At 47.8% G+C, this 15,951-nt stretch overlaps 1 protein-coding gene across 1 annotated transcript; it reads left to right on the plus strand.

Moving 5' to 3' along the window:
• Positions 1–12,983: 12,983 nt before the first annotated feature.
• Positions 12,984–14,966, plus strand: LOC104582996 (putative E3 ubiquitin-protein ligase SINA-like 6). Its single transcript, XM_010234637.1, has 3 exons — positions 12,984–12,989; positions 13,571–13,726; positions 14,307–14,966. The coding sequence occupies exons 1-3, from the start codon at positions 12,984–12,986 to the stop codon at positions 14,964–14,966; spliced, it is 822 nt and encodes a 273-aa protein (XP_010232939.1).
• Positions 14,967–15,951: the final 985 nt, after the last annotated feature.

The raw sequence follows: 15,951 nt of genomic DNA on the forward strand, positions 1-15,951 counted from the left end.
TGCACCACCACACATGTCGGCCCGGACGAATTACAAGAGACTCCATTTTATTTTAATTGTACAATTTTAATTGATGGTCGATTGTACTCGATCCCGCTGATGGCTAAGGGACGCGGCGTTTTTATCGGCTCCGGTAGATGCCGGACCTCAAGATTTCGATTTCAATAAAAATTCACAATGGCATCAATTTCATATCAATTGGCTATATTGTTTTTTAGTATCATTTCATTAAATATCATTCTTCTATATAAATGAGATTTAATTAGCGTATATTAATTACTTCATTGATATTGCATTGAAATTTCAATATCAATTAATGATATTTGTTAAAATATTATTACTACTTCCTCTGTCTAACAAAAAATGTTTCAAATTTGTCAAATTTTGGATGTATTTAGACATGACTTAGTGTATAAATGCATTCAAATTTATTCAAACTTGAGACATCCTTTGTTGGACGGAGGGAGTATATTTTATTAATATTATGTAAGTGGACTGGCTTCAGTATGCACCGGCCGGAGATCTTTTTTATTTATATAGAAGAGTGATCTTGCTTTGATACTTAGCGAATATGGGATTACACTCATGGTTTAACAGAGCTGAGATGTCCGCAGGGGTTTGAAGAACCCACTCTGCGATCTAGTTCTCATTCCAAATTTAGCAAGTTCATGGGCTACCCTCTCCCCCCGGTGATTAATTGCCTTAAAAAAGAAATACAAAAACCAATCCGTCCCCCTGTATATAGGCGAGAGCACTGTCCTCCGGTAGCATCGATCTAGTCTGCACACATCTATTCTTGCAAGGCTTTCGCGGGAGTGTATTGGACTGCCACGTGTTGGAAATCAGCCCAAAATCTCTGTCACGCAGTAACAACAAGCAACGCACACGTCGAGTACTTTCCGGCCAGCCGATGAACTCTGGCGAGACGCACACGTACAAAACTGCCCAGCAAGCAAATCGATTAGCAAGCTAGTACCAGTACTACTCGCGTCACGCACACACAGGAGAATATTGATTTTGGTATGGCTACAGGCCCGTGTCGAGCCTGCTTTATTTTTCTTATTTTCTGGGATTAGGATAACAAGGCACCGTATGCCCGTACTTATACACGGCCAGAGGCCAGTCCGACTCAACATCTAACAGCCTAACTGAGTACGACTAGGAGACCAACTCGTTGATTCCCCTGTACAACTCCTAAACCGACTAGAACTAGGTATGAACCAGAAATAAACCTATTCGAATTTGACCTTATGCTTACATTCTCCCCCTAAGATCAAAACGAACTTCTACTTGATAACGTCGACGCCGATCTTCTTCCTCATCTCCTGAAACTTCAGTCTTCCGAGGGACTTCGTCAATATGTCGGCCAGTTGTTCATCTGTACTGATATAATCAACATCAAGCTTGCCTTCTTCCACGCATCCTCGTATGTAATGAAACCGGGTGTCGATATGTTTACTTCTATCATGAAACACCGGATTCTTACACAGAGATATAGTGGACTTGTTGTCGATCTTCAACTCAAACTTTTCTGGTTCTCGGTTTAGTAGATCAGCAAGCAATCGCTCTAGCCACACTCCCTGGCATGCTGCTGCAATGTATTCAGCTTCACACGAGGATAGAGCCACAACCTTCTGCTTCTGTGACATCCAGCTCACAATATTTCCACCTAGGAAAAACGCCATGCCCGAAGTACTTTTACGGTCATCAACGTCGCCGGCCATATCACTGTCACTGTACCCGACTAGTTGTGTCTTCTCCTCTTTCTTCTTTGAGTAAACACACCCATAATTCAGGGTTCCTTTGATGTACCGCAAAATCATCTTCACCGCTGCAAAGTGTTCCGTTGTGGGGTTCTCCATGAATCGACTAACGATCCCAACCGAGTATGCCAAATCTGGCCTTGTATTCACCAAGTATCTCAGACTTCCCACAATACTTCTATATTCGGTACTTTCAACAGGATCTGCTTCGCTGTGTTTGCTCAATTTATGCCTTGCTTCCATCGGTGCTGAGGTAGCATTGCAGTCTTCCATGCCGCACTTCTCAAGGATTTTCCTCGCATAAGCTTCTTGACACAAAGTTATTGAGTCTCCTCGCTGACATACTTCTATCCCGAGGTAGTAGCTCAACAAACCAAGGTCACTCATCTTGAAAAGATCTAGCATCTGCTTCTTAAATCTTGCAATCTCCCTCTCATCTGCACCCGTGATCAACAGATCATCAACATATACTCCAACTAGGAGCCGTTCCTTCCCTTCACCTCGTTTGTACATAGCATGCTCCAATGGACTCTTCTCAAATCCGAGGGACACCAGTGTAGCATCCAGCTTGGTGTTCCATGCCCTCGGTGCTTGCCGTAGCCCATACAATGCCTTGTGCAGTCGCAACACCTTATGTTCCGCCCCCCCTTCGACGAAACCTGGAGGTTGTTGTACATATACTTCTTCTTGTAGGTCACTGTTCAAGAATGCTGATTTCACATCCATATGATGTAGCTTCCAGGATTCTTGAGCGGCCAAAGCAATCAACAACCGTACCGATTCCATCCTTGCGACTGGAGCGAACACTTCCTCAAAATCAACGCCTTGTTGCTGCACATAGCCCTTTGCTACCAAGCGTGCTTTGTGCTTTACCACATTGCCATTGGAGTCTTTCTTCACTTTGAATACCCACTTGAGGCCTATGGGTTTATGCCCTGCAGGGAGATCAACCAAGCTCCATGTCTTGTTATCTTGGATTGATCCCATCTCCTCCTCCATTGCCTTGCGCCAACTTTCTTTCTCGCTAGTTTCTTCAAACGAGGTTGGTTCTTCGGTACTTAACAAGCACCTTTCCTTCGTTGTGCGCTTCATCTTGACCGTCTTCGTCTTGCGGATCATCTTCTTTGGAGAAGGGTACAACTCCGATAGAGGTCTAAGTCGTTCGGGCGTAGGTCGTCGAGTCCGTGACCGAGTCTGCACCGGCGATCGTACCATCGTCGATGCCCTTTGAGAGGTTGCTGCCGCGGTAGAAGTTTCAGCGTCTCCGCCGGCTGCTGCATCCTCCCCTTCACTCGCTCCTGCCGCGGCAGAGGGATTTTCTGCCGTTTCTTGCGTCGTGGCAGACGCAGATCTTCCTGCCGCGATTTCTGCCGTGGCAGAATTTTCTGCCGCGGATCCTGCCGCGGGAGGGATTCCTGCCGCTGTTCCTGCCGCGGATCCTGCCGTGGCAGAGGATGAGGCCGGTGCTCTACTGAAGCTGAACACCGGTGTAGCGCCATGGCCCGGTGGCGTTCCTGGTGGATCTTCGCCACCTGCGTCATGGTCGTGGCCTTCTCCACGGTTATGACCTGCATGCTCAGAGATAGGGTAAGATACAACAAACATATCATCCGAATTTTGTTGATTCTCTTCTTTGTTTGAGGACCAATCCCATGCCCTCTCTTCTTCAAAGACGACGTCGCGTGCCACGTGAACTTTTCTTGTTCGTGGATCGTACACACGATAAGCCTTCGAGTGTCCCTTCAAGCCTGCTTCATAACCCATCAAGATCATCGGCTTACTCCGATCTTCCAGCTTTCCCACATGTCCAGAAACATTCTTCACATGTGCCATGCACCCAAAAGTACGAAGGTGATCGACCGAAGGTTTTCTTCCACACCAAGCTTCATACGGTGTCATGCCAATGACACTTTTCGTCGGTGCACGGTTTAGCAAGTATACCGCTGTAGTCACCGCTTCTCCCCAAAACCTCCCCGGCAAGCCTTTGCTCTTCATCATGCTTCGAGCCATTGCTACCACGGTTTGGTTCCTTCTTTCAACAACACCGTTTTGCTGCGGTGTGTATGGGGCTGTCAGAAAACGCTTGATGCCATGTTCCTCACAATATGCAGCAAACTCATGTGAGATGAATTCTCCTCCTCGGTCAGTCCGGAAAGCCTTCAACTTTGCCTCTGCTTCTACTTCAACAGCAATCTTGATCGTCTTGAATGCTTGAAACGCTTGAGCTTTCGTTTTAAGCAGCACAACCCACATGTACCGACTGTAGTCATCTACCACAAGTAGAAAATAGCGATTGCCGGCTGGGGTTGCAGGTGAAACTGGGCCACACAGATCACCGTGAAACAAATCTAGTACCTTCTCTGCCCGGTACTTTGCTTCTCTGGGAAACGGCGCTCGCCGTTGCTTCCCTACTAGGCATCCATCGCACACTTGTTCAACATGATCCACCGTCGGCATCCCAACCACCATGTCCTTCTGGCCGAGTTGTCGAAGCGAGTGAAAATTCAAGTGCCCATAGCGAGCGTGCCACCTCCATGCTGGATCATCAAGACCAGCTAGCAAACAGATCGGTTCTGTTCTGTCTAGGTCAAGAATATACAAGCGATTCTTTGCCCTCTTGACCTTCATCAGTAGCTTGCGTTGTCGGTCGTAGCCCCACAGGTACCCATCCTCTAACACGATTTTACATCCCCTTTCCTCGAGTTGACCAAGACTGATTATATTGCTTTTCAGCTTGGGGATATAATATACGTCGGTTAGTACCTTGTGATCGCCAAATCTTGTCTCGAAAAGAACTGTGCCTCGCCCTTGTATCGCCACCGTGGAACCATCTCCAAAACGCACCGAGCCACCCACGGCTAGGTTAAGCTCTGCGAATTGGGTTTTGTCGCCAGTCATGTGATTGCTAGCGCCCGTGTCAAGGTACCACACATTGCCCGCCTTCACTCTTGCTTTATCATGTAGGTAGACTTTCTTTTCAACAAGGGTTACGGACTCAGACTTCTCCTCGATGACTTCCTCTTGACCTTCTTCCATCAGCTCGCACATCTCTACCATCAGCAGCGCCGGATCATCATCTTCTTCCCTGGCCATATATGCTTTCTCTTTCTGTGGCTTTCGGCACTCTGACTTGAAGTGCCCGTATATTCCACAGTTGTGGCACCTAACCTTCTTGCGATCAAACTTTTTCTTGGGGGCCGCACCTTTCTCCTTGGTACCTTGAGGAGCTTTCTTTGCTTGTGCTCGACCTCCTCCTTTAGCTTGATCTCTTCTTCCACTGGACGATGACGAATCGCCAGTTTTCCTTGCAGCCATAGCAGACCACTGCGCACGGGTCATCATCAGATGCTCGTCATCTTTGCCGTCTCCAAACACCATCCGGAGTCGTTCATCGTGCGCCTTGTAGCGCCCCACCAAGTCCTCCACCGTGAGGGTCTTCAGATCGACACACTGCTCGATTGAGGTTACGATCTGGATATACTTTGGTGATGCCGCGCGTAGGAACCGCCTAACCACGGAGATCTCGGAGAGTGTCTCGCCTAGGTCGCGGATCCCGTTAACGAGCGTCCTTACACGCGCTGCGAACGCGTCGACCGCCTCGTCTTCTCCCATCTTCAAACTCTCATAATTCTTCAGCAAGGTTTGAAGGTTTGCCTCCCGGACACGCTCGTGTCCTTGATGTAGGGTCTTGATCGTATCCCATGCATCCTTCGCAGATTTCTTTCCCTTCAGGTGTTGTAGCACATCGTTCGGCACAGCCGCATGGATGGCCGCCAACGCCAGGCGATCAATGCGATAGTTCGCCGCTCCTTTGGCGTACGTGTTGCCGCCAGGGTCGACTGCGTCCCAGATCTCTTGAGATTCCATAGCCACCTCCATCTTCATTGCCCACATGCTGTAGTCGCTGCGATCGAGCCTTGGAAACGTCGCCGGTGCTGAGTTCCTTCCAGCCGCGGCTCCCGACGTCCCCGCATCCGTCGGCATAGCTCCCGTGTACTAGGGACCGTTTTGCCGGATTAACCTTGGCTCTGATACCAAATGTTGGAAATCAGCCCAAAATCTCTGTCACGCAGTAACAACAAGCAACGCACACGTCGAGTACTTTCCGGCCAGCCGATGAACTCTGGCGAGACGCACACGTACAAAACTGCCCAGCAAGCAAATCGATTAGCAAGCTAGTACCAGTACTACTCGCGTCACGCACACACAGGAGAATATTGATTTTGGTATGGCTACAGGCCCGTGTCGAGCCTGCTTTATTTTTCTTATTTTCTGGGATTAGGATAACAAGGCACCGTATGCCCGTACTTATACACGGCCAGAGGCCAGTCCGACTCAACATCTAACAGCCTAACTGAATACGACTAGGAGACCAACTCGTTGATTCCCCTGTACAACTCCTAAACCGACTAGAACTAGGTATGAACCAGAAATAAACCTATTCGAATTTGACCTTATGCTTACACCACGTGATATCCGTTCTCCGGCGCCAGACATTGGGCATAGATCTGTAAGCTCTAGTATTATACGTCTTAGATTCTGCAATGTCGGGAGTCACTCTGTCGTGTGCGAGCATTCATCCGAAAATTCAGACCTTGACTGTGACAGGGTCTTCCAGATTTGGTTATGGATCTGCCTCTCACCGTCTGGAGCAGTGCCTCATCTTCCACAACGCCTCGACATATCTCTCGTGGAGCAAGTGTCATATTAATTGTTCATCCGACAGGCTCTCCAGGGTGATTAGGTGTACATATGTTTGCATATTCCAGGGTTTCTTCGCAATCGGTGCTATATTCCCTCCAAGCGCTACCAACTGGTGTCTCCAAATTTTCACCGATATGAGCTATCTCCTATCCTCCATATGATCCCTTCAACTTCTCCGGGACGTACATAAATCTTTTCCATGGTGTAGACGTATCAGTCGTGAATGCCGAGTCTAACAATGAACCATTTTGGTAATACCTTGCCTTCATCGTTCTCGCACATAGACTGTCCAAAAAGATCAGTACGTAGACCCCACGCCTGGCGGGCAAGCAAATTGATAATACTTTTTATTAGTAATTCTTTCCTTGATTAGCTATAACTTGTCTTCCTTCACGCTCCTGTTTGGCGGGAGTAACCCTAGATATTTTACTTCAAAGTGGGACTGCTGGACCTTCATTTCTTGTTTGATGCGATGTCGGGCTCCCGAACAGAACTCACTGGACAACATTTTGTAGAATTAATAATAAGTTTCCCCGTGTACTGCGGCTTGTTGAGGTGGACTGCCTCCTTGATTGGCTTCGCTCGCTCCACCGAAGCTTTAAAAAAAATTAAGAGACTGTCATCCATGAATAGGAGGTGTGAGTGTGACAACCCCCGCGCCCACCGGGACACCCTAATTTAGTTGATAATTCCTTTGTCCCTGTACCGTCGCAAGAAGTTCAAGAGACCATCAACAATGAAGAGAAATAAATATGGAGGGAGGGGTTCACCTTGCCGAAACACCTGAAAATTTATGAAGAGTTCCGCCACATTTCACCACTGAACCCCACATGAAAAGGTATGTATCGTACCGAGGTCACACATCCCATGAACCATTGAATCCTTATTTCACAGAAACCCACCTTCCTCAACACTGTATCCCAAAAGCTCCAATCCACCATGCCGTATGCTTTAGATAGGACAAGTTTCCAAGCACAAAGTTTTGGTTTCCCTGCTTTTGCACTTATAAATGTAGTGTAAGCATTCAAAGGCGATTAGTGCATTATGTGTGATCATCCTCCCCAGGAAGGCACTTTGGCCCCCGGGATCAACTCCTCAAGCAAGGGGCGTAGTCGGTTGACAATGCACTTGGAGACTACTTTATACACCATGTTGCTGACTCATCGATCGGTCTGAAATTGTGCTTCTCTTCCACCACACTTTTCTTCGGGATCATTACGATAGTAGCAGGGTCATTAACACCCGGTTGAAGCACCTTATCAGCAAATCCCGATCATTCATCCATTCGCTACTTCACTTGGGTCACCTACCAATCCCGATCATTAAATTAGAACCTGCTCGCGCAACAGGCGCCCATTTTCTTCCTTAATGATCTCAGTGCCTTCGATGTTGCCTACCTTCTCCTTGCTCCACAATACCCCTGCAGTTTTTTCATGGTGAATTTGAGCTTCTCCTTAGTAAAGTTCCACCTAGGCCACGAGCCACTGGTTCTGCTTCCCAACTAAATCCTTCACCACTTATGGTAATGTTTCCTCTATATCGCATCTATCGGTCTTCCCTTCCTTCCCCTTCAATCTTTTTGCTTCCCCATTCCAGCAACAAGGAGACCAGGTGTGTCACGTGGGCTAGCGGGAACCCCACCCCATCCACGCGCACACACTCCCACCTGTATCCCAAATGTCTGCTTATATATTACTCACACCAACCGTCCTCTCCAGCCGTCCCAAATTAGAAGAAACGCTCTCATCGAAAACCCCTAACACCATTCACGGTTCGACGGGACTTTTGCCAGATCCAGACCATGGGCAACAACAAGGTACTCCCTAGTTTTTTCTTTTGAGTAATCTGGATCCATAGTTTACCTCGCAGCAACCGTCTCTGTAGAGTCTAGTGTATGTAGAAAATTGGTAGCGTCGTAGATCCGTAGGTTTCTCTGTCAGATCTCCGTAGATCTTGCTTCCATTAGTTTGTTGGCTAAGCATCGAGATTTAGATGGGACACTGTCGTTGTTGCTAGCGCGCGTGCGTGGAGATCTTGCTTCCTCGCCGCTATGGCGGCGGCTGATTTGCCCTAGGAGGGTGGGAGGGGATGAGGAAGAAGAGGAGGAATCTGCGGCGGAGGAGGAGGAGGAGGAGAGGGAGGATCTAGGTCGGCGGAGATATTAGGGTTAATTTTGTTGGAAATCAGACCGATCTGGGCTTCTCTTTCTTCTCGCCTAGCGTTGCCTTGCCTGCAGCGAATTAGAACTAGCATAGCTTGCCGAAGGGAAAAACAGGAAACACGATATGCCGCCGTAAACTTTGCTGCTTTGTCTGCCTTTATTCCCTTTGCTTATACAGCAGACGACCGCGTCCAACACAACTGGCCGAAACCAAGTCCAACTCGACGCCAACCTATACAAGAACGTACAGGTTTACAACTGACTCCTTCTACAACTCAATCTCAACAGCCACAAAAACGGCCGCTGGCTCTACGACTCAAGAAAGAAATGGATTCCTCCTAGCTATGACGCTGAATCTAAACAGAAAAGACTCAAACAAAAAATTAATTACAAGCAGCTTAAAGTTATCATCCCCCCCCCCCCCCCCCCTAAGCTGATTGCACTTCTCCCTTTGCTCGCATGCCGATCCTTCCTCTCATCTCCAAGAACTTGACCCGACCAAGTGGCTTGGTTAATATGTCGGCGAGCTGATTATCGGTACTGATGTACTCGACTTCTACCTTTCCTTCTTCCACGCTTTCTCTGATGAAGTGAAACCGGGTTCAATATGCTTGCTTCTATCATGATGTACTGGGTTCTTGCACAAAGAAATTGTGGACTTGTTATCAATCTTGAGAACGATCTTCTCTGGTTCACGGTTCGTCAAATCACTGAGGAAACGCTCCAGCCAAATGCCTTGACATGCTGCGGCTGCTGCTGCTATATACTCTGCTTCACACGATGAGAGTGCTACGACCTTCTGTTTTTGAGAAAACCAAATGACAATATTTCCACAGAAGAAAAACATCACCCCGGTCGTACTCTTTCTATCATCAACATCTCCTGCCATATCACTATCACTGAAGCCTTCCATGTGCACTGAACTGTGCTCCTTCTTCTTCTCATAGTAGCAGCCATGGTCCTTTGAACCTTGTACATACCGTAGTATATGCTTCACGGCATTCAAGTGTTCCAGCTTGCTTCTCTCAAACCCAAGTGACAGATGTCTAATTTTGCGTTCCATGCTCTTGGGGCTTGACGAAGTCCATACAATGCTTTATGGAGTTTGAACACCTTTTCCTCTTTACCTTCTTGCACAAAACCGGGTGGTTGGCTCACATACACTTCCTCTTCCAAGTCACCGTTTAGAAACACTGATTTTACATCCATGTGATGTAGCTTCCATCCTTCCTGTGCCGCTAGAGCTATGAGTAATCTCACAGTTTCCATCCTAGCGACAGGTGCAAACACTTCGTCAAAGTCTATCCCCTGTTTTTGCACGTAGCCCTTAGCTACTAACTGCACCTTGTGCTTCACAATGTCGCCTTCTGAGTCTTTTTTAACTTTAAAGACCCACTTCAAACCGATGGCTCGCTGGCCAACCGGAAGATCTACCAAGCTCCATGTTTTATTTTCTTCAATGGAACTCATCTCCGCTTCCATAGCAGCCTGCCACTCCCTCTGATCTTGAGCGTCTTCATATGTTGCTGGTTCTTCGGCTCCAAGGAGACACCTAGCCGAGCGTTGGCAAGGGGCTCTCACTGGTTTCGCTTTGACAATCGGCTTTTTCTTCTTGTACATATCTTTCAACGGTCAAAGTCGCTCCGGAGTCCGCCGGGGGGGGGGGGGGGGGGGGCGGTGGCGCCTCATCAGCAGAGGAATCATCATCAGAGTGTTCTGTCGCTGAGGCAGATCCTCCATCCGCTGCTGTTGTGATAACACTGGCACCCGCTGCTGCAGCCTGTTTTCCTGCCGCGGCAGACAGATTTCGTGCCGCGGCAGAAGTCTGTCCAGAATTTCCTGCCGCGGTAGCCACTTTCTCTGTTGCGGTAGCCGTTTTCTCTGCTACGGCAGCATCACCTCCTCCTGAGTCGCCTTCCGAGGATGTGTACCTTCCATCCTCGTCCAGGTCCGGGGTGCCGTCCGGTGCAGCGCCTTGCACCGAGGGAGTGGTGGAGGCCTCACCATCAACATCGTGGCCATAATTGTGACCTGCATCATGACTTGCAACATTGGTTTCGTCATAAACCACCGTAAATGTATCACCTGAGGTCGATGTCGCTGCAGTAGATTTTGGTTCGCTGGTCCATGCCTTGTCTTCCTCAAAGATTGCATCACGTGTGACATGCACCTTTCTTGTCTTTGGATCATACACACGATACGCCTTCGAGCCTTCTTCATATCCGATAAAAATCATCGGAGTGCTTCTATCCTCAAGTTTTCCGGCATGGCCAGCTACTTTCTTCACATGGGCAATGCACCCGAAGGTGCACAGGTGTCCCACTGCAGGTTTTTGCCCATACCATGCTTCATAGGGCGTCATCCCGACAACACTCTTTGTCGGTGCTCTATTCAAAAAATATACTGATGTGTTTACGGCTTCTCCCTAAAATTTTCCGGGCAACCTCTTGCTCGTAAGCATGCTTCGAGCCATGGCGACCACCGTCTGGTTCCGTCTGTCAACAACGCCGTTCTGCTGAGGTGTATATGGTGCTGTCAAGTACCTTCTGACACCATGTTCTTCACAATATGCATTGAATATTGTGAAGCGAACTCTCCTCCTCTATCTGTAGAAAAGGCTTTGAGCTTTGCCTCCACACTCACCTCAGCGGCCACCTTGAATTATTTTCTTGAAGGCTTGGAGCACTTCAGCCTTGGAACTCAGTAAGGTTACCCACATAAACCTGTTGTAGTCATCTACAACAAGCAAAAAATACTTCTTCCCGGTTGGAGTAGCCGGGGTAACTGGTCCACACAAATCACCATGAACCAAATCTAACACCTTCTTGCTCGGTACGATGCTTCTCGAGGAAATGGTGCCCTATGTTTCTTCCCAACTAGGCACCCGTCCCATAACTGCTTTGTGTGGCTGATGCATGGCATGCCGCGCACCATCTCTTTCTGACCGAGCATCCGCAGAGCTTGGAAGTTCAGGTGACCAAACCTCGCATGCCACCTCCAAGCTTCATCTTCAAAATTGGTCAGTAAACAAATTGGTTCAGCGAGATTGACGTTCAAAATATAGAGACGATTCTTTGCCCTCTTCACCCGAACGAGCAAGTTTCGCTGCCGATCATAGCCCCACAAGTACCCGTCCTCGAGTACGATTTTGCAGCCACGTTCCTCCAGTTGTCTGAGACTAATAATATTACTCTTCAATCTCGGTATGTAGTACACATGTGCAAGTGGCTTGTGTTCACCGGTACGAGCTTGAAACAGGATGGTGCCTCGACCGTGTATCCTGACGGTCGACCCATCCCCGAAGCGAACAGTGCCTCCTATCTCTTCATCAATTTCAGAGAATAAGCTTCTGTCCCCGGTCATGTGATTGCTTGTGCCTGTGTCCAGATACCACACGCTACTGTCACATTCCTTCCTCCTTTTATCATGGAGAGATACCTTCTCTTCCACTAGTGCCAGTTCTTCGGCACAAGGAGTTTGAGGAGCTTGCTGTTCTTCCATCAACTCGCACGTCTCGAGCATCAGCAAAGCTGGTTCCTTGTCATGTTCTCTGGCGACAAGTGCTTGTTCCTTCGGTGGATTGCGACACTCGGACTTGAAGTGCCCATATACTCCACAGGTGAAACACCTTATCTTCTTTGGTTTTTCCTCAGTATTATTCTGAGTGTTTTGAGCTTTCTTTCCGGGTGCAGCTGGGCGAGTTTCCTTCCTAGTTTCGCTGCTTGATCCGTCCGACGAGCCCTTTCTTCGCGTTCAAACTCATCCACTGAGCTCTTGTCAACATCAGTTGTTCCGTCTCCTTCACGTCACCCAAACAGAAGCGGATGCGCTCGTCATGGGCTTTGAAGCGCCCTACGAGATCTGATATTGTCAACGTCGAAATCGACACACTGATCAATAGATGTTACAATCTGAATGTAGCGCGAAGGAGCGGCACGCAGAAATCGGCGTACCACCGACTTTTCTGTTAGTTTCTCGCCGAGATCACGAATTGCTGTGACAAGCGTCGCCACCCGTGCAGCGAAATCATCAACAGTCTCGCTATCGTCCATCCTCAAGCTCTCATAATTCCGCAGATGCGTCTGCAGATTCGCCTCCTTGACACGTTCGGATCCCTGATGCAGGGTCTTGATTGTGTCCCACACTTCCTTCGCCGGTCCCTTGCCGGCGAGATGTCCTAGCACATCTCTCGGTACCGCTGAGTAGATGGCCGAGAGCGCTTGCCAATCCTTCCTGTACAGCTTGCCTCCTTTAGCATACGCTGTACCTCCAGGGTCCACGGGCTCCCATAACTCATGTGCCTCCAACGCGACGGTCATCTTCATGACCCACATGGCGTAGTCGCTGCGATCGAGATGAGGGTACGTCGCCGTAGAGGACGATTCCCTCGACGCGCTTGATGCTTCTGTTTCCGTCGACATGATCTTCCGGTAGCTTTGGAAAATCTAAAACGCGGCTCTGATACCACTAGTTGGAAATCAGACCGATCTGGGATGCTCCTTCTTCTCGCCTAGCGTTGCCTTGCCTGCAGCGAATTAGAACTAGCCTAGCTCGCCGATGGGAAAAACAGGAAACACGATATGCCGCTGTAAACTTCGCTGCTTTGTCTGCCTTTATTCCCTTTGTTTGTATAGAAGTACAGCAGACAACCGCATCCAACATGACTGGCCAAAACCAAGTCCAACTCGACGCCACCCTATACGAGAACGTACATGTTTACAACCGACTCCTTCTACAACTCAATCTCAACAGCCACAAAAACGGCCGCTGGCTCTACGACTCAAGAAAGAAATGGATTCCTCCTAGCTATGACGCTGAATCTAAACAGAAAAGACTCAAACAAAAAATTAATTACAAGCAGCTTAAAGTTAACAAATTTGGTGGGGAAATTAGGTTGACTTGGTAGATCTATTCTCAGTAACTTGGATCAATTATTCTGCAGAAGCAGGCTGCGGCGGAGGCGGCGGGGAGCTCGGGGAAGAAGGCTAAGCAGGCCGAGGTGGTTAAGACTGTTTCTCCCAAGACCATGGTCGCCATAGACCCCAAGTTGCTGCAGTGCGGAGTCTGTTCCGGCCTATTGGTTCCACCCATTTTCCAGGTACAGGAAACATGCCGTATTGATCAAAGGACTGGCCTTCCCTTTCGTTTATTATTACTATGATCCATGGCACTAACGTAACATTCATACCCCCCTGCAAGGAATTTAGTTCTGTGTGTTATCTATTGAGTTGCTCGATCTATTGCTGTTTCTCATCGCTAGGTCACTTTTATCATTTCATACATCACTATGTATATGCTGTTATATACACTCTGTTGTTCTTCTAATTTCAGTACTAGCACTGGCTGGCTGAGTGCTGGACTGCTAGCTGACATGTAAATTAAATTGAGATGTTGGGATGTTTGTGCACCAACAGCTAGTTTGATTTTTTGTGCCATGACAAAATATATATCTCTGTCCTTGCATTGTCAATGTGTACAACTGAACCCTCTGCATCACTTATTCTCTATGCGTAGTGGCGTAGTCTGATCGAGCCAGTTTAGAAAAGGCCATATATATATTAGGCAATGTAATGGTCTGGTTAGATGAATTTCTGCGTCATATTCTACTGTAGCTAGTACGGCAACAATGTTTCTCCCTAACCCAATGCATTCTTTTGTTTCCATCTTCTGTTTACCAGTGCACCAAGGGCCACATCACATGCTCAAAGTGCTGCCCCGTGGTCAACAACGGCTGCAGCTTGTGCAAAGGTCTTGAGGATGCCACCCGCTGCCACGCCATGGAGCGCCTCCTTGGTGACCTGACCGTGCCGTGTTCATTCAGAGCACGCGGCTGCACCGAGATGATCTTGTACTCGGAGACGCTGGCCCATGCACAGTCCTGCCTCTATGCCCCTTGCTACTGCCCCATCGCCGGCTGTGGGATCTACGCCGGCAGACCATCACTGCATGACCACATCATGCAGGATCACCCGATGCTCCGGTATATGGTCGTGCCCGGCGTTGCTAGTGCACTGACCATGTATCACGGCGATCCGGCCTGCCTGGTGTCCCTTAGCTCAGACGGGGAGATGTTCCTCATCGTCGTTACCGACGATCGTAGCGCACTGGCGCCGGGGCAGTCGCTGTCTGTGATCCACCTCGCGCGCAAGGTGGTCACCCGTTATTACAGGATCGAGGTGCGCACCAAGGCAGGCCTCCTCTTGCTGTACAGCGAGGCACAGGACGTCAGGCGGCTGATGAGGGCTTACGAGCCAACCTCATCCCTCTTCGTGTCAGATGCCATGTGGGGCCCCAAGGACTCTCCCGTTCGTGTCGACATTAATATCCATCCGGTATAGAAGAAGTATGAAACTTGGTACCATTCTGTTACTATTGTCAGGTGCGTACACATCTTGTATCGGTCTGCCCTGTTTGTTTGTCAGGTGTGTACACATCTTGTATCAGCAACAGTTGTTCGTCGAAGTTAACTGGGCAACAATAATATGAAATACTGTACTTTGATTATGGATTGCTGTGTTGCGTCATGGGTGAAGTGTCTTATGATTGCATGCAACCGGGTGCCCTTGATTTCTGGAGCTTTAGAAAAACTTCATATAAAAGTGAGGACCTAGAATTTAATTGCTTTTCTTGGAACTAATTAAAAGCTTAATTGGAGATCTCATCAACCAATTAACTTTAATATGAAATAAGATTGTGTCTTGAACTTGTACTTGTATATGTCCCATTTGATTTATTTGTTTGTTGGCTTTAATCTTATGCACAATTTCGAACCCGGCCATTGACACACCAGCTTGATCGAGTCATTCAAGTGTTCATAGTCTATACCACAGATACCAGACGACTCAACCAACATTGGCATGATGATGGAATTCATTATAGGATTCTTTATGCGTCCATCATTTTCTAGAACTGATTGTAACTATTGAGGTGGTGTTGCTAAAAAAAGTAGCTCATCCATGCCAATAAGATAAAGATGTTTCTAGCTAGCTAGAAATTCACTTGTAATTATGACTTTTCACACGATAATTGATAACTAAGATAGATTTGTGTTAGTTGAAAGCACTACTATTCTATACTCTTCTTAATTTGCAGATTTATAATAAAAAGGATTCTTTAAAAAAAATTCTAGCTATTCACACTTAAATTGAGCTTGGAAACTGGAACAAATTGACCTTGGAAACTGGAACAGTAATCTCTAGGGAGTTGATTTGAAAAATTCATGGAAGAGACGATAATTACCTTATGACCCTCTTACCTCATATTTGCTGTATGCATAACTCCACTGGTGCTTTCCTTTGTAAAACATGCAACATAATGCAGGGA

The sequence above is a fragment of the Brachypodium distachyon genome, chromosome 2, assembly GCF_000005505.3.
Source record: "Brachypodium distachyon strain Bd21 chromosome 2, Brachypodium_distachyon_v3.0, whole genome shotgun sequence".
NCBI lineage: Eukaryota > Viridiplantae > Streptophyta > Magnoliopsida > Poales > Poaceae > Brachypodium > Brachypodium distachyon.